At 34.1% G+C, this 23,301-nt stretch overlaps 3 protein-coding genes and 9 non-coding genes across 12 annotated transcripts; 2 read left to right on the forward strand and 10 right to left on the reverse strand.

Moving 5' to 3' along the window:
* The first annotated feature begins 2,320 nt into the window (after nucleotides 1-2,320).
* On the forward strand, nucleotides 2,321-8,436 carry LOC145567880 (type I inositol polyphosphate 5-phosphatase 2-like). Its single transcript, XM_081627299.1, has 11 exons — nucleotides 2,321-2,744; nucleotides 2,887-2,998; nucleotides 3,105-3,203; nucleotides 3,579-3,672; nucleotides 3,915-4,019; nucleotides 5,885-6,713; nucleotides 6,836-7,020; nucleotides 7,123-7,231; nucleotides 7,347-7,495; nucleotides 7,662-7,885; nucleotides 8,004-8,436. The coding sequence occupies exons 1-10, from the start codon at nucleotides 2,712-2,714 to the stop codon at nucleotides 7,867-7,869; spliced, it is 1,923 nt and encodes a 640-aa protein (XP_081483425.1). The 5' UTR covers nucleotides 2,321-2,711; the 3' UTR covers nucleotides 7,870-7,885; nucleotides 8,004-8,436.
* Nucleotides 8,437-9,373: 937 nt separating this feature from the next.
* Nucleotides 9,374-10,928, forward strand: LOC145567881 (peroxidase 20-like). The gene is made up of 4 exons (XM_081627300.1): nucleotides 9,374-9,587; nucleotides 9,700-9,891; nucleotides 10,215-10,380; nucleotides 10,473-10,928. Exons 1-4 carry the CDS (start codon nucleotides 9,381-9,383, stop codon nucleotides 10,886-10,888), a joined length of 981 nt encoding a protein of 326 aa, XP_081483426.1. The 5' UTR covers nucleotides 9,374-9,380; the 3' UTR covers nucleotides 10,889-10,928.
* A 251-nt stretch (nucleotides 10,929-11,179) lies between these two features.
* Nucleotides 11,180-11,276, reverse strand: LOC145569777 (small nucleolar RNA snoR31/Z110/Z27). Its single transcript, XR_014096308.1, has one exon. It is a non-coding gene; the product is annotated as a small nucleolar RNA snoR31/Z110/Z27 (small nucleolar RNA).
* A 44-nt stretch (nucleotides 11,277-11,320) lies between these two features.
* Nucleotides 11,321-11,418, reverse strand: LOC145569810 (small nucleolar RNA R30/Z108). Its single transcript, XR_014096339.1, has one exon. It is a non-coding gene; the product is annotated as a small nucleolar RNA R30/Z108 (small nucleolar RNA).
* Nucleotides 11,419-11,517: 99 nt separating this feature from the next.
* Nucleotides 11,518-11,609, reverse strand: LOC145569768 (small nucleolar RNA Z223). The gene has a single exon (XR_014096300.1). It is a non-coding gene; the product is annotated as a small nucleolar RNA Z223 (small nucleolar RNA).
* A 199-nt stretch (nucleotides 11,610-11,808) lies between these two features.
* Nucleotides 11,809-11,904, reverse strand: LOC145569776 (small nucleolar RNA snoR31/Z110/Z27). Its single transcript, XR_014096307.1, has one exon. It is a non-coding gene; the product is annotated as a small nucleolar RNA snoR31/Z110/Z27 (small nucleolar RNA).
* Nucleotides 11,905-11,999: 95 nt separating this feature from the next.
* On the reverse strand, nucleotides 12,000-12,097 carry LOC145569809 (small nucleolar RNA R30/Z108). The gene has a single exon (XR_014096338.1). It is a non-coding gene; the product is annotated as a small nucleolar RNA R30/Z108 (small nucleolar RNA).
* Nucleotides 12,098-12,314: 217 nt separating this feature from the next.
* Nucleotides 12,315-12,402, reverse strand: LOC145569782 (small nucleolar RNA Z101). The gene has a single exon (XR_014096313.1). It is a non-coding gene; the product is annotated as a small nucleolar RNA Z101 (small nucleolar RNA).
* A 113-nt stretch (nucleotides 12,403-12,515) lies between these two features.
* Nucleotides 12,516-12,606, reverse strand: LOC145569781 (small nucleolar RNA Z101). Its single transcript, XR_014096312.1, has one exon. It is a non-coding gene; the product is annotated as a small nucleolar RNA Z101 (small nucleolar RNA).
* An 89-nt stretch (nucleotides 12,607-12,695) lies between these two features.
* On the reverse strand, nucleotides 12,696-12,788 carry LOC145569790 (small nucleolar RNA snoR14). Its single transcript, XR_014096321.1, has one exon. It is a non-coding gene; the product is annotated as a small nucleolar RNA snoR14 (small nucleolar RNA).
* A 110-nt stretch (nucleotides 12,789-12,898) lies between these two features.
* On the reverse strand, nucleotides 12,899-12,990 carry LOC145569788 (small nucleolar RNA U61). The gene has a single exon (XR_014096319.1). It is a non-coding gene; the product is annotated as a small nucleolar RNA U61 (small nucleolar RNA).
* Nucleotides 12,991-15,059: 2,069 nt separating this feature from the next.
* LOC145567882 (ribose-phosphate pyrophosphokinase 2, chloroplastic-like) lies at nucleotides 15,060-19,623 on the reverse strand. Its single transcript, XM_081627301.1, has 8 exons — nucleotides 19,334-19,623; nucleotides 18,472-18,645; nucleotides 18,057-18,305; nucleotides 17,599-17,742; nucleotides 17,332-17,499; nucleotides 16,746-16,815; nucleotides 16,185-16,266; nucleotides 15,060-15,521 (listed from the first exon to the last, which is right to left on the reverse strand). Exons 1-8 carry the CDS (start codon nucleotides 19,454-19,456, stop codon nucleotides 15,341-15,343), a joined length of 1,191 nt encoding a protein of 396 aa, XP_081483427.1. The 5' UTR covers nucleotides 19,457-19,623; the 3' UTR covers nucleotides 15,060-15,340.
* Nucleotides 19,624-23,301: the final 3,678 nt, after the last annotated feature.

Raw genomic sequence — 23,301 nt, forward strand, 5'->3', positions numbered from 1 at the left:
AGAGGTCAATTTTACCAACCTTAGTTAAAAAGTTACCAACACACGTACAAAGGTACATGAAGTGCCCGTGCAATAGTGCAACAACTAACATACAACTCTAGTTATTTGATTCTCCAGCTACTTGTACCCAAACCCCACTCTATTACAACTCATCTCTTTCTTTGCTTTGCTTCTTCTTTAAATAAATCCCATTAACTTTTTCCCTTTCTTTTTCACAAATCATACACGCTACTATACGCTGCACATTATCAACCAGATGCTCACCTGCATAAAGTTTTATAGAATAATTGCAACGAACTTTGCAACTTCATGTAGACAACAGCTCCGTTGTACGGAGAATTTAACAAATTAAAGTTGGTTCCGAGTTGAATCACATAAAAATAAATCCCTGGTTTTTATTTATTAAAACTTCTTTTTATTCCGAGAAAACTCACTTTGACACTCTTTTTCACCGAAAGAATTCAACGTTTTAATTCATGAATAAGCTTTGTTCTATTTTCCTTATTTTTATAAACATCAAACAAATTAAAATCTAATCTGATCAAACCAAAGAACACAAATGTTATTAATATAAATTCACGCCACATTATACTTATATTATATTAGACCTTGAACAGTTGAAATAAGATGAAGAGAACATAACCTAATAAACTAACTACGTACTCTTTCCATTTTAAAATAAATGCTCCATGTTTGACCTTTTACACTGTTCATATAATCAACAAAATTGTAGAGTTTTTAAATATCAACTTTTTAATAAATAAAGATTTTATTGGTCAAATTTTACATTAATGTACATATCAAGTTAAAATGAATATTTAATTTGAACAGATAAGAAAATACATAATATTTTATATATTTTTGCCCGTTACAGCGTCATGTATGACGATACAAGACTTACTAAATTGTTAAAACAAACTAAACATTCTCTAAAACAATTTTAGTAAAATTTCATCTCAAATTAGAAATTACCAAATAAAAATAGTGACCTTTTAAGTATAATTACTTTAATTGCATGGCTGACCTCAATTAAAAAATGAGTCGGCTAGTACCCTCCATCATTCTCCACCTCCACTTATGGTGCGCTTGTTAGCCCCACTTCTCTCACCTTCACGGGTCCCTTTTTTCTAACCTCTTATGGTTTACTCTACTTTTTCTTTTCTTATTTAATTATTTTCCTCACCAAAAAAGAAATTAAACAATTCCATTTATAATTACAATAATCATTGTTATTATTCTTTTTACCCTAATTAATCTTATACCGCCTTTTTATTCTATGCTTTTACTTGGAGTTGGTAGCTAATTAGTTTCCTCTTTTAATTAACTTTATAATTTTTAATTTAATTTTCTTTTTCATGACATATTGACCTTGGATTATATTAATAATCCTATATATACTATAGTTTTTTTGACCTATGGTTAGGTTTGTTAAAATACGGTTATTATGAAATTTTCAATTACACGAGTGGGTCATTGTGAGGGTTGGACGTAATGGTGTTATTGTCGTTTATCAATAATCCATCTGTAATTATTTCATTACTTTAATTAAGCATGGGTATAAAATTATTATTTTGTACTTTTAAAAATAATTCCAATTATTAATACATGTATTGCACCATAGTTATGCAATTGGCAAATCTTAATTGTCGTATGAATTAGAGGTTTAACAGTGCTTATAGATCCCTTTCAATAGATATTTAATATATGGTGGACATTATTTATCTTCAAGTTTATTTCCAACTAGTATGGATGATTAATTTTCTTTGTATTTTAGTGTATTCTCGAGTATCATGTGGGATCTCAATAGACGAACCTATTCCTCCTAATTTAAGTCCTATCCTAAATTTTTTTTTTCCAAATATTGTAACCATTAGATCGATATGAGATTTCCTCAGCTTATGTGTTGGCTCCCTTAAAAACCAGAGATTTACACGTCATTTTGAATCAGCAATATATGAAACTTGTACATATAATACTGAATATAAAAAGACTTAAAATTATGTGATATTGTGTATGTGTGACAAAGGGTAGTGTCCAACCAATAAACCCACCAATTCATCGAAAGCAATGGTTGCAAAATATGTGTGCCTACTGATCTAGGACTGTTGAAGTCTTAGTTCATTGAAAACGACATAACAAATTTGTTATACAAATAATTATATACTCTGTATTATATGTGACAAATAATTTGATTGGGTTTTTCTAGTCATTATTCAAACGTAAAAGAAAGGTAATATAAGGACCATAAATTTAATTTATAAAAACTTAGGGTTATAATATAAATACTAATAATAAGGTGCAAGTTGAAACCATGAAGTGTACTGTCTGTCCCGCACCATTTAGCTTGTTATAGTGGCTTTAAACTATGTCGTCGTTTCATACTTGTTATTTTGCGAGTATCTTCCTCGAAGTTATTGCATGTAATCACTTGTTATTATGTTAACGGTTTTAACCTTTTTATTATTCATCTTCCTACTTTTCGTTTATATATATTAAATTTAATTCGACACGAAACGACCCAAAACAGTACGTTTGCTGGTTGGTGTTACATATATACGGGTGATATATATTATCATCCCATAATTTTTTTTTCTGTTCACTACGTCGTCGTGTTAAAGCGATCCAGCTGCTTTTATTTTCCTCCTCCTTATTTGCGTCCTTTTTATTAGTGGCTATTGAGAGCTCATACATTCGTGTGGTCGAGATATAATATGAGGACTCGACGGGGAAGGCGGTCAGATCAGGTATGTCCGACCTTAGCTTTCTACCAAGGGATGGATATGTTGTTACTTGTTTCAGCGTCGATAAATGATTTTAATGTAATTTGTTTCATCCGGTCGATAGTACAACATAACATATCTAGGATTTTTTTTGGTGTTTTTTTAGGCATTTTGGCCTTCCCTGGTTATGAAGAAATGGCTTAATATTAAGCCTAAGGAGTATGAATTTAGCGAGGATGATTTTGATACTGAGACTGAAAGCGAAGATGATCGTGATGGTGTGTTTCATGTTTATTCAATTTTACGAGTTACTAGTTATTTTCGCGGTGTCTCTCTCTTCTAACTTTGGTGTTTTTTTATTTTATTGTTTTGGGAAATTTTCAGCATTTACTTACAAGGAATCCAACCTCAAGGATGCTAAAGACCTTTTTCATGGGCCTGAAAGAACTCCATCCCAATCCATGGGTACAGATCAAATTTCAGGTAATAATAATTAGATTTTATTTTAATTTTTGTTCCGATTTGATGAAAATATTGAAATTTAAACAATGTTTCGGGTATGAACATGTCCGTGTTCATACCCAAAACCGGCAATTCAATAAGCTAAGTTGAATGGTCGCTGTTTGATTCAATTAGTCTTGGTGCAGTGTAAGTTTATATAATGGGCCAAATGAAGCTAGATTTTTTTTTTTTTTTTTAGTTTTTTTCTTTATAATTTTGCAGCATATATATATATATATATATATATATATATATATGGTATATGATGCATATATATCTAAAAAAAAGGAAGTTTCACCTAATAAAATGTGAAATTGTACATGCTCTAATCATTTGTTTGTTTCCATCTCTGTTCAGACAAATTACCTAGTGAACGTGCTTCTCAATTAAGACACAGAAGAGGAATTTCCGAAACGCTTCGAGTTGAATACATGAAAACTAAAGATGTGAGGTTAGATCATCGTCGTAAGTTTGCTCATGTTAAATTCATGTATAAAACATAGCTAGACATTATACTGTCATTTTAATAATTTTTTCTTAACATCGTCGAGTCTCATTTAAGCATTCCGTAAACATAAGTTGTATTGTATTAGAAAAAAAAGATATACGATAATATTCATCTTATAAGTTAGAGGAGTTATTATATATTCTTACGCGTCGCTCCCTAACCAATTGATATGTTATGTTATGCAGAGTGACAATAGGGACATGGAATGTTGCGGGTAGATCTCCATCTGATGGTCTTGACATAGATGACTGGCTTTGCATGGAAGAACCAGCAGATATCTATATTATTGGGTAATTAATTTTTAATTATACTACTATTTAGTCTGTTTTTAATTATTTACTTTGTACTCCGTATGAGATACTGAAATAGTGGTCCGGTTATACATGTGGTCCCAGTAATCTCAAAATTATAATCCTTATATCTGCAACCATATCTTGAATTATAACTGTTCACATCTCTTGTTGAGAACAAAGGGGACTTAATGTTGTGTCTTCATCTTGTATGTTTGGTACTTGAAGTTTAGTGGTCGTTTGGTAGGACACAGTAGATATTTTTACTTCTATTATCGGAGGTACTCTATTCTAGGAAGATTTAGACCTGTGTAACAGGATAAGCTTGTTAAAGATCTTAACCCGATTCAATAATAATTAACCGACCGTATATAATATATGTATACTAAACAAACACTTAGGATTATACGAATCTATATTGACAGTGGGCGGCTCATTTAGTAGTTGATTCGTCTATTCATCTTATTTATTTTTTAAAAAAAAAATTTATAATTAATTGTGCATGTGTACTATAGCATCAAGCTGTTTAAAATTAATACATCCATTCACTATAATATTACCAAGTTCCGCGTTGAATTTGGAAGAATCAAATTGATGCCTAATGTCAATTTGGCTTTATTTTTATAATTAATAATTATGTGTCAAAGCATTTAGCTAGCTTTGAGGCTTTCCTAAATAATAAAGCATGTATTCGGCAGTGAACAAAGACATTAAAAATAGCCATTTGTCTTGCCAAGACTTGATTAAATAAATCACTATTTTTAAATACAACTGATGTATTAAATAATGAATATATAGTTAAGTCACTTCAAATCACATGAAATTTTTTCACAATATTAACTTTTGTATATCATTTTTCGGCCATTCTTTATACTAGTAGAAAAACATTTACTCTAGTAGAATAAACTAATAGTTAGTGGTCATTTGATTAGCGTATAAAATAGAAAGTTTCAACATCCGTGAAGGTTGAACTCCATAGCATTTTCTTTTGGTTGGAAATCAAAATATCTACTTTCGTAAAAAGTAATATTGACCTTAGAGAGACTAGGTAAGCCACGATTGGGAGATAACATAAAAAAAGGTTAAAAGCTACCCATAATTATCCATTTGTAGGAAGCTTTCTTGTGTAGTTATGTTAGGTGTTTCACCGTGTTTTGACCATTCTATTTTTATATATCAACAACTTTTTGCCGCTCAAAAGTAGATCTGTGTGAATAAATTCATGACATTCATATCTTTGTACCTTCTCTTAATGTTTGTGTTACAAGTGTAGGGATGCCACTTTCCCTCCCTTGTTGTTGGCAAGCACTTGAATGGGTAGTTACTCCGTAATTGTAATCAAACACGTATTATAATTGACAAAAACTTGTTTGTCCCACTAATTCGATTCAATTTATTAATTAATGGCATGCTATACTTTAATTTCTTCTTCTTCTTTGGGTATGACAACTCATGATTTCATCAACAGCTCTTCAATTCAAGAAGTAGTGGTATACAATTCATATACACTAGGATTTTTTCGTATAATGTTTATCACATAAGTATGTGTTACAATATTCATTTTAGTGGGGATTAATTTTTTTGGTACGCTATAATAAATGACAATAAATTGAAATTACTACTTTGTGGTAACATAACAAAATCCGTGTATGTTTTTCTTCGTAAAATTTTGTAGTTTTCATCCCCCTATATGAAGTTCGCGGCATAAAATTGATTAGTGAATGAAAACGAGCAATATATTTATGTACTGGGTGCATGATCACGAGCCTTGTTTGACTCAAAATACAATTGTAACCCATGAATCTATAACGAGCCTTAAATCTAAGGGGCAAAGAACTAATTTGGGTGCATTTTTTGGATGGCAGTTTTCAAGAGGTGATCCCCCTGAATCCAGGAAATGTTCTAGGAGCAGAGGATAACAAGCCAATTTTAAAATGGGAGTCATTCATCAGAAAAACCCTGAACAAAACATCTGAACCTGAAATAGACTACAAAAGTTACAGTGCACCTCCTTCTCCAATCTTAAGGGCATCCTCTACATTAGACGGTCTTGCAATCGAGGTTGATGTCCCTTCACTCGGTCTAGCTAACGAGGAATCCTTAAAGAAACCGAACCATGATCTTGACTTGGGAAGACATGAACTTACAGGAAAATACAGTGAGGAAACAAAGGCCTTAATTAAGAGGATTTATGGAATTGACAGTGACAGAAGGATAGATTGGCCTGGACATTCATTAGTCGCAGTGCCTTCTAATCTGTCTTCAACTTCAACTCTGAAGTTACGCCGAGTTTTGAGCAGTTCAGGAATGTCAGGAGTTTCATGGATGGGAAATCCTTTAAGTTTTGATCCTAACTTGATACCTAATAATGGAGGGTTGAAAAGGATTCATCCTAGCCTCGCGAATTTGCTGATTGAGGAACAGCCTGAGAGGTCTGAAGATTCTCATGATTCTGCATCAGATGCTTCTGGTGAATTTTCTGCAGAAGAAGATGATTCTTTATATGGGTTACCAGAGGACAGTCCACCTAGTTTCACAAATGGTAATACTCGTCGTAAGTATGTTCGAATTGTCAGCAAGCAGATGGTTGGTATATATGTTTCAGTTTGGGTTCGGAAGAAGTTGAGAAGACACATTAGCAACTTGAAGGTCTTTCCTGTTGGTGTTGGTTTTATGGGTTACATGGGAAACAAGGTAATATAACTTGTGACTTTTAAGGCTAGACATTCGCGTTTTTAACTGACAAGTAATATTACATTGATGAATTAGTCTGTTATGTAGACGAATAATAAAGTGATTTAATTTTATGTGTGCAGGGCTCAATATCAGTTAGCATGTCTCTGTACCAGTCGCGTATGTGCTTTGTTTGCTCTCATCTAACATCTGGTCACAAGGATGGAGATCAAAATAGACGCAATGATAATGTATACGAGATCATTAAACGTACGCGATTCACATCAATCGTTGAAGATAACCAGCCACATAACATTCCATCTCATGAGTAAGCATTTTTTTATAAAGCTTCATTAGTCTAGTTGGTATTGACAGTCTGAGGCTACTGTATGTTTTATGAGATTTCTAATATGGATTTTACTGTTAACAGCCAAATATTCTGGTTCGGCGATTTGAATTACCGTCTCAATATGTCAGACCATGAGATAAGAAAGCGTGTTGCTAAGAAAGAGTGGAACGAGCTCATCAATAGTGATCAGGTGAGGTTTCTGACTGAAATTTACGCCGTGATTAGCAAAACATAATACACCATCTAATATAATTGCACTGTAATATACTCTGAGTATATATTAACAGTTACAATATTTTTCACAGCTAAGCACAGAGCTTCGCAGTGGGCATGTTTTTGATGGATGGAAGGAGGGTCCAATAAATTTCCCACCTACATACAAATATGGCATCAACTCGGATAGATATGTTGGCGAAAACCCAAAAGAAGGGGAGAAGAGGAGATCACCAGCATGGTAAGTAAACCTTCTGTCAGATTGATAAAAAGCTGTCAGATAATATTTATATCAGATAACATCAGATTAGATTAGATTAGATTAGATCAGATTGATTCTACTAATACGTTCTTACTGTTGGAAAGGAGCTTGATAATAATAACATATGTTTTTTGCTGTTGTGCAGGTGTGACAGGATACTGTGGTCAGGAAAAGGCATAAAACAGCATTTCTACAGAAGAGCAGAAATAAAGATATCAGATCACCGTCCTGTTAGTTCCTCGTTCTCAATCGAAGTTGAAGTTTTAGACCCAAGAAAACTACAAAGAACTCTGCATTACAACACTGCAGCAATACATCCAGAGGTCTTTCCTGATGAGGACGAGATCTTTTAGTGTTCGGAAATAACAGGTAAATGCATCAGCTTGTTTAACTGAATACACGAAAATTCCAGTCCATTTCTAACTGTTTTTCCGTGGTTAAGAGATATAAAGAAAATTCTGACAACTCTGCTCCTATGTGCTTGCAGGGTGAACATTGTTTAGAAGACTAATTATGTAATGATATACTGTAAATGGGAGAGTTCGGATCAGTGATCAGTCATCTGACTAGAGATTTTCGACATTCTCCTGGACTTATAGTTGAAATCTGTTGCGTTGGCTGTGTGATCGTTGTTAAGGACATAAAAGAAAAAAAAAATCATATAAACAAAGGTGTGAATTGTGAGGTATGTTGTGTAATGTTTGATTATACATACTTATATAGCGCACAGTTCTCACATAATTAGCAGTTTCGTTAAAAGCAATCAAAAATTGTACAGGAAAAAGTTATAGAAATTCTTTTGTTTTAGAAAGTAACATAAATAATGTACTTGAGTAGTATGCAAGTGCACCAGTTTTGTAAAATCTGTACTACTTGTGAGCTTGTATTATATATATATCGTTTGTTCGTTCTTGGTTCGAGTTTGATTTCAATCGCTTTCGCATGTAACTTAGCTCTTCAATTCTTGGAGAGGCAGATAAAGGAAGTGAGCATTTTAGCACTGTGGCATACATATCAGTTGGTTATTATTTGATTACTTACTGTGTGGCTTTCAATGAAGCTCCCACTAGAAAATGCTTGGGTGGTTAGATGTGGTCACCTTACTATTGTGATTACATACAACTATGCAAGTGGAAGTTGTTAAGTACATTAACTCAAGTAGTTTGTGTTTGAAGATCAACAACTTCACAACAACTAAGTCTATAATGTTGGTTAGCATTTTAATTAGTACATCATACTCGAATTAATGATGATACGAATTATATTTTGAGTACCCATCATTGTTCTCCGTAAATCTTTTATTATACTAGGTAAATTATGAGTTTGTGAATTTTACCATTCAAAAAATAATGGCCGAACATGACAATAGTACTATTGTAAAAATCAAAATGTAACATCAATTGAACGCACTCATAATATTTTAGTGACTAAAACTAGAGTAATATAAGTGCATGTGAAGCTATGTTAGAGAGATTGTTTAAGCAAAGATTGGTTACAAAAAGACGTTAAGAGCAACTTGAGCAAATTTTATTGCTTTGACTCAAACGTTTGGTAAAGTTAGCTACATCAAACTTTGATTCCAGAAATATTAGTATATGATATGCAGGTCAGAGTAGCAAAATGCAGACAAAAAATACAGCACAGAAACATTAAACTATACTCAATCTCAAGCCCAAGACCAAAGCAAATCCCATCAACAATGGAGTTTGGTTTGAATTCATACATATAAGACATGTAAAACATTACAAAACATAATTACTTTCTTCTAAAATATGTCAATTGGTAATTACTTATATTAGTTATATACATAGCTTAAAGATCTTTACATTGAAATTCCAATTAACTTAGTATTTTTTGAACTGTAATGGCCTTCATGAAACTACTTTTGGTAATTTTGATTGTAATGAATTGCATCGAAATCTCGAGCCAAAATCTTGTGCTTGACTATTACAAGGAATCATGCCCTTTATTGGAAGAAATTGTGAGGTACGTTGTGAAGACTAAAGTGCTAAGGGAGCCTCGAGTAGCGGCTCAGTTACTGAGGCTGCATTTCCATGATTGTTTTGTGCAGGTAACTTCAGGTGATAAACTCCACCTAATAACTTCAAGTATTATAATTGAAGATCAAGTTATTACTAATCATTATGGGTGTCTTTCTGTTGCACCTTGTTAATTTGTTGAAGGGATGTGATGGATCGGTATTGTTGGATAGCAATGGTGGAATTGTTAGCGAAAAGGGAGCTAAACCAAACAAAAATTCACTCAGAGGTTTTGAAGACATTGATGATATTAAGGCTGCAGTAGAAAAAGCATGTCCATGGACAGTCTCTTGTGCTGATATTGTAGCTATTGCTGCTCGTGATTCTGTTGTTCTGGTATATCCTCTTAGGCTCTTACCCCTCTTAATATTTTCAGTACACACATGATCATCCGGTTCTAAGCTAACTATAAATTATCTGACCTACAATAATAGCAAAGAATTAAGTGGTTAAATTATACAATATCACATTAAGCTACGCTGATAATATAGAATCAAAAGATCCAAACTTACAAGCTAAGACAAGCTCATTATAAACTGGACTCAATCTAAATGACCCGTTAGCCGCCTCCAAATTCAACACAATAGAACATATCCCTACTGCACTAGGAGCTCCATAAGAACAAGTATTTGAATTCATAATGTTTTGGTTCTTTGAAGAGAGGAGGGCCATCGTGGGAAGTTTGGCTTGGCAGAAGAGACTCTTTAACAGCTAGCTTTGATGGTGCAAACAAGTTCATCCCAACTCCAAACCTATCACTAGACGCTCTCATTGCCAATTTTAAGCAACAAGGTTTGGACACCAAAGACTTGGTCGCGTTATCAGGTAATCCATTTGCTCAAGTCATCTGAGGATTTAGTATAATTCAATGATAGTGTATGTCAATCTAATAACAATCAAGTAACTATTCGCTACAGGAAGCCATACTATGGGGGTGGCAAGATGTGTAAGCTTCAGGCAAAGGATCTACGATGCTGGTTTTCAAGAAAACATCTACGAGAGGTTTTCAAGCTTCCAGGAAACCCTGAGTTCAATATGCCCAAGATCAGGAAATGATAATGTGCTAACACCCCTTGATTATAGTACACCAACATTTTTTGACAACCATTACTACGAAAACTTGGCAGAATCCAAAGGACTGTTACACTCAGATAATGTGCTAGTCCTTGAAGACGAAGGTGGAGAAATACAGCAGAGAGTTTGGGCATACGCCTCAAACAGAGAGTTTTTCTTTGATTCTTTTGCTAGTTCAATGATTAAGATGGGCAATATTGATGTATTAACAGGGGAAAAGGGTGAAATTAGGAAGAATTGTAGATTTGTGAACGCTTGAATACAATATACTCGATACTTAAAAGTCCATCAATAGATGATTACCAACAAATTCAAAGCATTTAGGAAATTCACATTGAAACAGTTTTTCTATCTTCTGAAGCAGAAAGTGCAGAACTGCCTTTCAAAGCTGCCAAATAAATCTTGATCGGAAAATAGTTGAATTTAAACGGGGAATTAAAGCTTGTTGAAATGGTATAATTGTAAAGAAGACAACGAACTAGTACAATCAGCATTATCACCTTACAACAATCTTGTTATACAAATTATCCACACAGCATTACTGGTAAAGAGCTTCATCAGAACGGATTTTCTTTCTCATCCACAGCCTAATAGGTCTGTGTTGGAAGGTGTCCTAAGATAAATTTCCAATCTCTTCACATGAAGCTCAACTACTAGTTTGCAAAACAAGGAATGTAGGTGCAACAAGAGATTGCTCAGTGGTGGCTAGTATTGATGGTTCGATTCTGCCAGCAATTGTCCTCAACTTTAACTCAGAAGAGGGAGCTTGTTATCCTCATTGTAATCTCTTTACATCCTTAAATAAACCTGAGGTTATTCCGTAAATATGACCAAAGAACAACACACGAGATACATAAAAACAAAATCCCATATTTGAATTTGAAGTTCATTTAGCTCAGGAAATGAAACAGCTTTTCAATCAAGAATTTTCTGAAGCAGAACTGGCATTAAGCTGTGCTAATTCATCCTCATTGCCAAATTCATTTGAATTTAAAGTTTGAAACGCATTTGAAATACAATCCTCAATTGCAATGTCCTCATTTCCATTTTATCACCCGGGTTTCGAACATGATAACAAAATGCCAAGTAACCATACCCACATCTACTTACAAACACTATCCAGATACAATAAACAACTACAACTACTCACATTGTCAATGAATAAACTAAAAGGTGAAGAACATCATCAGAAAGGATTTTCTTTCTCATTCACAGCCAATTAGGCTGTGTTGGAAGGTGTCCTAAGATAATTTTCCAATCTCATCACATGATGCTTCACTTACAACATTATACTAATATAAAACTACGGAATATTTTATAAAAACAAAAAAAAAAAAAAAAAAAAAAAAGATTTCTATAGTAGATTTAGATTGCTCAGTAGTGGCTGATATTATTGGTTCGATTCTGCCAGCAATTGTCCTCAGCTTTAACTCAGAAGAGGGAGCTTGGTATCCTCATTGCAATCTTTCACTAAATTTAATTAACCCTAAAATTACTTTTTCAAAAACATTACTTCAAAAAATACAAAAAAAAAATGAGAGAATTTGATGGGATCTCAGCATTTTGAAATTTATCAACATTAAAAAATTTCAGGATTTTCAGTACTAAAAAGACATCATTGACCCATAAAGATACATCTCGATTCCTAGGTGAAAAAAATGAATTTTTTTTATCAAATTAAAATTTATAGGCATCAGTATTTCAAGGTTAGCATCAATAAAATTCAGACGCAAATTACCCATTTGAACGATATAGATTCATCAATTGCCCAGTTTATTCAATTAAAGATCAATCAAATTCATTCACCCATCAAAAATAAATAAATTTTACTTTTTATATATCAAAAAGATAAGATTTTTACTTAGAAATGAAAAGATAATTTAAGAAAAGGGGATCAGTTCTCCAAGGTGAAAAAGCATCACAGAAAATCAGACGCAAAATACCCATTTGATAAATGGGATTCATCATATACCCCCAACAATTCAATAATTAAACTTACGACATTTTACAAGCGACGTTTAAATTGAAGAGAAAGAAAAATTTTGAATTTGAAGAGAAATTGAAAGACGATCAGAACCTGTCGGGATTCATTGTGTCATCAAACCCAGTAAACTGGGATCAGGGGATTGACAGACTATGAATATAATTCTTCATCTCGTCTATTTTTCCCCAATTAAATTGGGAAATTTAAAACCCTATATTTCGACAAATAAATTAAAAGAATTGAAAAGAAATAAAAAGGAAAAATGGAAGTTAAATCGACGAAATTGAGCTCAGAACTTCTTAGAGGTTGTGTTTACCGTCATAGAAGGAATTCAGTAGAAGACCAACTCTGGACACGAAGTTTTTTCCTCATTGCTGCGAAATTTTAAACAATAAACAGAAATTAAAGAGATAAATGATTCAGAAAATTAAAGATACAAACCATATTGTTGAATAGAGAAATTTGAGTTTCAGAAGTAGAGATTCAGCTGATTGATTGATTGTAATTGTGGAAGACGATTTATTTATAAACCCTAAACCCTAAATAGAGTGAAGCGGAAACCCTAATTTGAGGTTTAAGTTGGGTTTTGGGTCCAGCCTGTATTGTTGACCCATGAATGTTGGCCCATTAAGCTGAACTGGTTAATACTCCGTATAATATTGTGCTATGTAGAACAGATTAGATTTCAATCTTTGGTACCACCTTACATTTGTAAAACGTTGAGCTATTTTGCCAATAACTACCATTTAAATGTTCACTTTTATCACCAAAATTTTGAGTAGCAATATCACATTTAATTTTCCGGCAAGAATCTCCGGTTGAGTGAGCTTAATTATAAGATTTTAATCAACTGCGGTAAGAAAAACAAGGGAATTCGGTATAATAGCCGAACACAATTACATGTGAATTATCTTTAATTTCACATTGTAATTATTTTAATTTCTCAATTTAATATTAAATTTAGGGTTCATAAGCAAAACAATTGAATTTAGGGTTTTGCAAAATTGGAGAATTTGGGGTAATTGATGTATAATACCTGATTTAGGGTTAATGTAGACCAATATTGTCACTTACGGTGTGTTTGGAATGAAGGAAATGAAGGGAAGAGAAGAGAAGGGAAATGGAGAGATGAAGTTTGGATAACAAATGATGAAGGTAGAAAAGTGAAGGAGAGAGAAATGGAGGGATTAAATTGCAAGAAATTTATCCCTCCAACAAGGGAGAGATTTGGAAGGAAAACTCACCATTCTTCCTTCCCCTCCCTTTCCCTCCCCTCCTCTTCTCCTCCTTCCCCTTCTTTTCCTTTCCCTTTAATTATCCAAACACAGTTTTAGGACATGTTCACTTCAGCTTAATTTCAGTTTAGTTCAGCTCCTAATTTTCTTCTCTCATAAATTATTCATTTCAGCTCCAATCAGTTCAATTCAGTTTAGTTCAACTCAGCTCAGTACAATAAATGTGAATAGGCCCTTAATTTGGGTTTTCTGATTGAAATTTTATAAAATACACCCCAAAATAGAGATTCTTGCCGGAAAAATAAAATGTGGTAGTGCTACTCAAAGTTTTTGTGGTAGTTTTAAAAAAAAATAATGGTAGTTATTTCGAAAAGTGATCATTTAAATGGCAGTTGTTAACAAAATTACCAAAATTTTAATTAAGTCGCTTAGGTATTGTTCCGATTTACTGAAAACAACTGAACTGAATTGATTGGGGCTGAACTGAATTGATTGGGGCTAAACTAAATTGAGAGCTGAAATGAATTGTTTATTAGAGAAGGAAATTAGGAACTACATTGAATTGATTGGAAATGAACTGAAATTAAGTTAAACAGAACACGCCCTTAGTACTTGCATTATAAAAAAAATAAAATTATATGAATATTTGATATTTTAATGAATATACTTATACAGTTCTAACAAGCTATCACTTGTTATTAAGCTTATTTTTTTTTTTTTTTTTTAGTACTCTATCTGCGATCAAAGTTCAGTCAAATTAGGATATCAATTTGATCAAATAAGACTATAAAATTATATAGCACTTAACACCATATTATAACTTGTACTATTCATATAAGAACACTCTATTTCAGGTTAAGAAAATATGTTCTTGCTCTTCTTGTAAGTAGTAATTTTGTAAATTGCGACCACTTAACAATATCTAGGAAAAAGAAAAATCCTACTACTCCGTAATATGAATCATAGGGCAATGTTATATCAGCAGTATTAGACTTACTAATTTACAATGGATCGCTTGATTAATTTCTGCTTAGTTAGTTAGCTTGTCATTGGGCCAGATATAGGCCATACTAATCAACATTGAATACTGTAGACACATTAGAAATCTTTTGCTGCCGAGTAATTATCAAGCAAGTTTTATTTAGCTCTATTTTCAAAAATAGATAAAAATTGATCTTAGCGTCACAAATTATTCAAAATGCAACCAAAAATAAACCTTCGGCTTGAACTCAAATCTAGAATTTAACTGTAAGCGACACTAAAATATACAAATGCAATCCTAAATAATTAGAAATGCCTGTTACCACCCAAGGGGAACTTGATCCGACAATATTTATGCTACTCTTTGTACTACATCGGATAATAACTAGCTTACATTAACCCTGTATGTTTTTGAAGGCAAGAAACTAACGAGGACACCAAAGAAACAGAAGGCACCTGCAAAAGATTTGGCTCTATAGGATACGCTACTATGTTGGTGGACTGACTAATTTCACTGAAATATACTACTAACGGAGCAGTCGTCATGAACCCTCCAAATTGTTTCCCCCAAAAGGTTTGCTGTCGAAAGAACAGTCAGCTGTTGGAAGAAGTTCTGTTCTGCCACTGGAACTGTGTTTGTAATGATCACTTCCTGGAAACAACCACTGGACAATCTCTCAATTGCTGGTGGACTGCAAAACAAACATCAATAAATAAGATTAGCAACTGGTTAAGTGGTGATTCATGTATCGTGTAATTTACTATATGATGGGCCAAACTTGTAAGACCACGAGTGTTTCTCAAAGCATTGAACGTAATAATTTTGCAACTCAAATGCCAAGTACCGGAACAAACACATTTAAAAGTGCTCTTGGCACAAGTTTTCTGATGAATATAAAGCCTTGAAAATGGAGGAGCCAAAAGATCTAATAGTCCTGTCAAGAGAACAACGAAGGAGATGCAATGGAAAATAACCATGGAGGAGCCAAACAACTCTAGCGAGTCGTGAGTAATAAAAGGTGCTAATTTACAGAGTTTGCATACGTCATCTAGTACTTGATTATAAGTCATAGTATAATTACTAACCAACATTCACGGCGTTAAAGAACAAGCTCAGAAGAGAAAAGGCAATTCAGTGAACCTCTTCACAGAATAACACATCAATGTTAAAACTTGCATCCCCAAAAAGGCTACAACTTTGGGCAAGGTAAAGGAGTGATCGTATGCAGCCAACTTTCTTAATGTAACAGGCCTTTTCGGGGACTAGCCAATAGTGGTGAGGTTGATTTACAACTCACACTTTAAAACCTCTTCACAAAACAGAAACTCAAATTTAAAATATAAAAAATTCTTACCTAAAAACAGCATGAGTGCAACATGCATAGACTTCTCTAGCCCCCTCTTCATGCAGCAATTCTGCACCTTTTGTAATAGTACCTACAGTCAAATTTTTCATTAGTTCTCATATTATTTACATACACAATACTTTCACAACCAAATTTTAAGAAATGCCAAAATTATTTACAAACTCAAACACCCAAAATCAAAAGACTAACCCGCTGTATAGCATTGTCCAATTGCTCATACAGATCCCCTGACCCATGGCATGGGCAGGGCAAATGGTGCAGACATAGATTACTAATCCGTATTACATTAGGTGGATAATATGATAAACGGACATGGAAATAAAGCCCTCCAGATAAAAACATCTAAGCAATAAATGAACATTGAATTCCTTTAAGCACTCTTCTGAGCTCCAAGAAAAAATAAGTCGAGATTTGCAAGACTTTAACTTATTACTCAGCAAAAGAAAACTTGTCACAACGGTAAAAGCTGAAAGTTATCATGTATACTACTTCCAGCCACAAATAAAACCATGTAGATAGCGAAATATATCCTTTTACAGAACACTTTACCAGCTGTGTCTATCATGTCATCCAACATAACAGCGACTTTTCCTTTCACATCACCAATAAGATTCATCACCTGCGCCACAAAAATTCAGGTTAAAGCGCCGTAAGTTACTTTACCTTAATGAATACCAAACAAGATAAATGTTATTTTTTGGTGTTTAGAGAGCCACAAGAGCGGGGGACAAGATAAATATTATGAAAAGACAAAAAAAAATTATAATAACAAGCAGTCAACATATATGCAGATTGTGATATGCATAAGGATGAACCAAGTATGACTTCATTTTTTAATACATGTATTGGATTAAACCCATGAAGGAGGCACATATTCTTATATTGAAGATGATTCAATCATCTAAAGCCTTGGAATAATAGTGTTTGCCCTTAACAGCAGGAATATTAAGCACTTGACAATAACAAAAGGATAACTCACTACTCTGTGACTTTTCAGCCAAAGGTCCTCCAACTTCCAAAAAAATAATACTAGTAATACAAAGACAAAGATATAAAGTTTTTTTTAAAAAAAAAATACTAAACTGATATGCTGGATTATGCAAATTCCTAACAAAACTATTTTAAAGAAAATCACCTCAGCTACATTGTGAGCATGCCGTCTTTTATCCACAATGGCTAAAGGTGCATCAGACAGCTTTTTGGCAAAAGCACGGGCCCTTGCAACTCCTCCAACATCAGGGGAAACTACAACCAAGTCACTTGAAGCAATACCCTTGCTTGCTAGATAATCAAGTATCACAGGCTGCATGCATATTAATGAAAGCATCAGAAGTTGCAAATGATCATCTCTAGATGTCACCAACATTCATCAGTGCATGTATTCAAAACCATGAATTGTTACCTGACAGTATACATGATCTACAGGAATATCAAAGTATCCCATTGATTGCCCGGAATGGAGATCACATGCCAGCACCCTGTCAGCACCTGCCTTTGTAATGAGATTTGCAACTAGTTTGGCAGCAATGGATTCACGGCCCCGAGTCTGAAATAAAAAGGTAGATTCAGACAATATGGTGTCTACACTTCAATCATATGAAGTACCCAACTGGAGACATCAAAAGCTATGAGGTAAGAACCTCAAAAGATGTGACATAGACATAATGACACATAGTAAGTCAAGTAGATAAAAAACTTGACACTGGTAATTTCAACCTGCAAAGCACATCAACTGAACCATAATCACACCAATAATCAACTCAAATCACAAAGATCTCTTCAATTTGGTTTTGAATTTCAATAAAAGTACCACGAATACCAAAAGACGAAATAACCAAGGGAATATCAAGAATTACTTGCCTTCCTATCTGCTCTAGCATATCCAAAATATGGAATCACTGCAGTGATATTTTTGGCTGATGCTCTACGACAAGCATCTATCATAACTAAAAGCTCCATTAGATTTTCATTTGCCGGAGGGCTTGTGGGTTGAATGATAAATACATCACACCCTCTGACACTCTCTTCCAGCTGCACATAAATCTCGCCATCTGCAAAGCGTTTTATCTTTACTTTTCCCAGCTCCAGACCCATGTACCAAGCAACTTCCTAAACACAACAAGCATCAAAATGAAATAACCGACAACAAACACTGATTACAAAAAGAGTGACAAATCAAATATTGGGATTATAGACACCAACATAAGCATAACTAACATTGTTTCAGCCAAACACATGAAAATTAAAAGGACAATGATATAAACTACGAACCGACCTTAGCCAGAGCAGGATTTGCCAACCCTGAAAACAGTTTCAGCCTTGTATTACTCCTATTTACAGAATTCTCTAAACGTCTCGAGTGCAGGAACTTTGGCAGAGATTGCTCGTCGAGGATTGGGACAGATGGTCGTCCATTAACTGTCTCCAACGGCTCCGCACCATTACATTTCTACAAGAGATGCAAGGCAGTGTTACAAATTTACAACATATTACAAAATCAAATCACGATTTCAACCTCAATTAACTGATTCAGCCTGTCCTGCTTCCTCAGAAGCAACCTTAGAACACAATTTTAAGAAACTCGATTCGAGCCTAAAATACACACCACTCAATCTCAAATAACCGATATTTGGAAATTAAAACTAGTTTCAAACAGATAACAAATTATGAAAAGTGACTTTTTTTTTTCCTAATAGTTAAAAATACTACAGTATATGTCACTATTAACTCCGAAATAAATTAGAGCAGCAAAAATTAAAATTCAAGAGCAGGTGTTGAATTAATTGAAGACAATTTTTTTTTTCTTTTTATAGGACATTACAAAAACATAATCCAATCAGCTTCCATAACTGCAAATTCTATAAGTAATGAAATTAATCATCAATTTAGTCGCACAAACTTCATGAAAATTATAAAGTTGAATTATAACATTCTTAAAAAATAAAAATAAAATAAAATACCATGCATTATACCAAACTGACACCTAAAAACAAAGAAAAAATCATCATAGGTCAGAAACACCACCACAGTTCAGTTCTGGATTCCATAATTGTTACATCAAATAAATCAAAAAAAAAAAAAAAAATGAAGATACAAAAAATTACATTAAATAAAAAAATTAATAAAAAAAGACTTACAACGGAAAAAGGAAGAGAGATGCGAAAAGGCGGCGAGCGAGGAGGCGGGGCAAAAGTAGGGCAAAAGGAAGTAGAAGAAGACGAAGAAGAAGATGACAAACAGCGAATAGCCATTGACGCCATTGATGAAAATCGAAGAATTAGGGTTAGAGTAGAGCGACCTTTGACATTCACGGAGGGAAAATTAAAAAAGAAAAAGAGGAGAGAGAAAGAAAGAAGAAAGAGGAATTTGAATGGCGGTAGCAGTCTCTCTCTTACAAGTTACAATGGCTGAGCTTTGGCTTTCTGCGGAGAGTCGGGGTGTATATATTTCTTGTGATGTCGTAACTTTGCGCAACTTGCTTTTTTAGGACTTGGCCCCTCTTTGCCTGCCTACTAGGAGAGGAGAGAGACAACTACTACTATTGTAGTATTGTGTAATTGTGTTTTGTGTATGTGGACAGGGGAAGGGTGAGCAGGGCACTACGCTACGGCCTACATTTTATTTGACCACTTAACTACGGAGTTACTTTTATCGGTTTAAGTTGTATTGTCGTAACTCATCTATTGAAACGGTCTAAACCATATGGGGTCGGGGTGGCTGTATACTATTGTAATGTGAAACCTCCGAGGCTCCAAAGGCCCCAATATCAAGAGTAAGGCATGGTTTAGATCTTGAAAAAAAATATTTAGTTCATGGAGTTACTCTACTAAAATTTACATAACATTATTGAATATTTTCTCTCATCCCTACGATGTTAAAGATCAATTTTTAGAAATAGGGTCCAATACTATCATTTTTTTTGCAAAAGGAACTAAAAATCATTTTTTTCGATGTTTGTATCATTTTATGGATGTGTTCCCCCAATGACTCTTAACCTTGGCGGAGCTTGAGTTGAATTAATGAAATCTCCGGCTTGTTTCAAAAAAAAATGTTTTTCATGTACTTCTTAATATTTTTATTATTAGTAATGTAGACTTTAGAGGTTAGAGTTAGGGCCTGTTCATATTTACTGAGCTGAACTGATTGGAACTGAACTGAACTGAATTGAGCTGAAATGAATATTTTATGTGAGAGGGAAATTAAGAGCAGAACTGAACTGAACTGATTGAAACTGAACTGAACTGAACTGATTGGAGCTGAACTGAACTGAACTGAACTGAAATTAAGTAAATATGAACAGGCCCTTAGATGTAATAGAAATTTATTACAAAAGGAAAGATATCGACATTTTCTTTTGGTTAAGGAATCTTAAGATACCCTTTAAAACTCTATATAGTTAAGCCACATTTTCTATAAATTACACACAAAAAAAGACTTTATTTACATATTTACACCCAAAAATAGATAAATAAATAAAACAATTCGGTAATGCTTATAGACTTATAGTAATTAAACCTTCAAAATACTTTTACATATTCTCAAACAATGGTCGTGGAAATGGAATAGTAATAGTAAGGAATGAAAAGTCCAACTACGATTAATAAGGGAATCATCTAATTCATAAAAGATGCACACCTTACTGTAAAGTCTGTAATGCATGATGCATGCAATTTATAAACAAAGACTTGTTACTATCATTATTCAAATATATACTTTTATTTTAATGGTTGTGATATAAATGTAAGTTTCTTATTTCTTTACAAAAATACTACTATGTACTTTTTAAAAAAAAAAAAATCACCATGTTCACTCTTTGGCTAATTTGAATTTGGGAAACAATTTTGAATAGTTAGGTTTCAGTTCCCTCCCATTTATTGTTGTTGGGCATCGAATATGCGGTCCTTCCTATCAAGTACAACCTCATTCACTACTACACCAACAACCAATTGGTATTTATTATGTATTATTAATATAGTATAATAATTTATTTAGCGTAGAGTGTAAAACTAACGCATCAACTTAAATTTTTAGTTGAGATGATATTTGTTAGCAATGAATCAGAACTCATTGCAATAAGATGTCAAGTTTTCAAAATATTGTATCAAAAAGGCCAAAAGCTATTACAATAAAATAGTAATAGATTCACATCAGATCCACCCTTCTCTTTTCAAATTATAAATTTAGCAACTAAAATTTGTTACCTGTACTTTGTCATCTCGACCCTTTCTCTATCTAACCCCCATTCTTATCTTCCACCACCTCCACCGCCCTCCTATTTCTTAGCCCCTACTCGCCGGCGACTGGCACGCTCCGCTTAGCCGTCGTCGGCGAGCCTAGCCCTGCCATCTTTTTCACTTTCTGTCTTTTAGTTTTCCGTTCTTGCTTTTAATTTCCGTTTTTTGGGTCGTTTGGTGTAGAATCAAGGGTCCTCTTCGGTCGGTCGTGGTTGCGTTTAAGTGGTTCTCCGTCGAGTGTTTTGCGGCTTTCTTCTGTAAATCAAGAAAAGGTGGCTTTAACGCCGCCGTCGAAAGGAATTTCGTTAATTAATTCCCGACGGTAAAGGTGAAGTTACGGTTAGGGTTTCCTCGCGTATCCAAGGTTCGGTTCAGTGAGGGGTTCTTGTGTTGCCGTGGACGGTTGTTCGTAGAGTTGGGTGGGGTTGCTGCCGTTGAGGTTCAACAAGTTCTCACGATCTTCTCCTCTTCTTTCGCCAGTTTGTGTACTTGTTTCTTTTAGTTGGTTTTAGCTTTGCTTTAGTTTAATTATGATGTTTTTGTTTAAGATTCATGTTTTGTTGCTTGGGTTGTTGTTTGATAAATCTCTTTCTCTGTTTAGTCTTGAGTTAGAGTTTCATAAAATAGTTCAAGTTATGGAAGTTATCAAAGTGTTGTCGTGGTCTTTGGAGCCTTGTTGGTGGGTTTTGAGGGTTGTGAGTTTAAGCAAACCCTTTTACGTTAGGTGGGTGGTACTACTAGTAGTCTTGTCGGGGTGTGAATGTGTTCCCCTAGTAGTTGAAATAGTTCTCCAGGGGAGGAAGTTATTTGTGCAATTAGATAGTTTTTCCTGTATATGGAGTTTGCAGGATAAGGGTGGTTTTGAGGGAGGAGTTTGGTTTGCAGGTCTTGTTGCTCGTTTGTGGGATGATATAGGCATTCGGTCAATTGCTATCATCCCTTGGTTAGTTTGGGTGATGACAAGGTCAGACATCGCTGTTAATCAATATCTTGAAAGAGGCTACCCATCTTTAATGTTTGGGTTAAGCAAAGTCCTCCATTTTCTTGCATTCTCCGTTGGTGGAATTGCAAGAGGAGAACCTGCATTTGGATGCACGGTTTCTCATAGAGTCATTGAGGTATATGACTCTGTAGGTTTTGTTCCCAGACTCCTAGGATGCAGTTATTTTTTTGTTCCCTAGGAGTGGAATGGTGTCACAGGTCCGTTCCTCAGCAACAGGGTGCATACTTTAGATTCTTTCGTCTCCCAACAATTTTCATCATGAGTTCCCTTCGCTTTTAGTGCCAGCTCGGGTTCTCTTCAATGTTAGTGATCTGCGCTTTTGGTCCATCCCGACTGCTTCGGTTCATTTGGCTTCTCTTGGTCCACATTTTGGATGTGGTTCGGTTTTTATGGTGGTCCGAGCTTTGCAGTTTTTGGTTTGTTGCAAGACCCTTTCAGTGTTTGGTTCTCTTCGATCTTCCTGTAATGGTACTTAGTGTATGTAGGTTGTTAAGTGTTCTTGTTTTAGTTAGTATTAGGTTGTAATTCTGTTTTTCTTTAATAGTATCTTTTGTAAAAAAAAATAAAAAAATAAAAAAAAAAAAAAAAATATAAATTTAGCATTGAGCAGTTGAGCATCATATTACATCCAAATTCCAACTAAAGTTTTTTGACATCAACAATTTAACATGGTTACTCCATATAAGATAGTGAATATCTTAACTCGCACACCATTTAATGAATTAGATGATACTAGGATAGTTATCCCTTTCTCTAGCTACAAAAAAACAAATAATTGAAGTACTACGGAATAGATACATTGTTGATTACGAACATACCATAACATCAATCTAGAAGATGAGATGAAAACGTAAGCATCCATCCTTTA

Source organism: Chenopodium album, chromosome 11 (genome assembly GCF_948465745.1).
Source record: "Chenopodium album chromosome 11, dcCheAlbu1.1, whole genome shotgun sequence".
NCBI classification, from domain to species: domain Eukaryota; kingdom Viridiplantae; phylum Streptophyta; class Magnoliopsida; order Caryophyllales; family Amaranthaceae; genus Chenopodium; species Chenopodium album.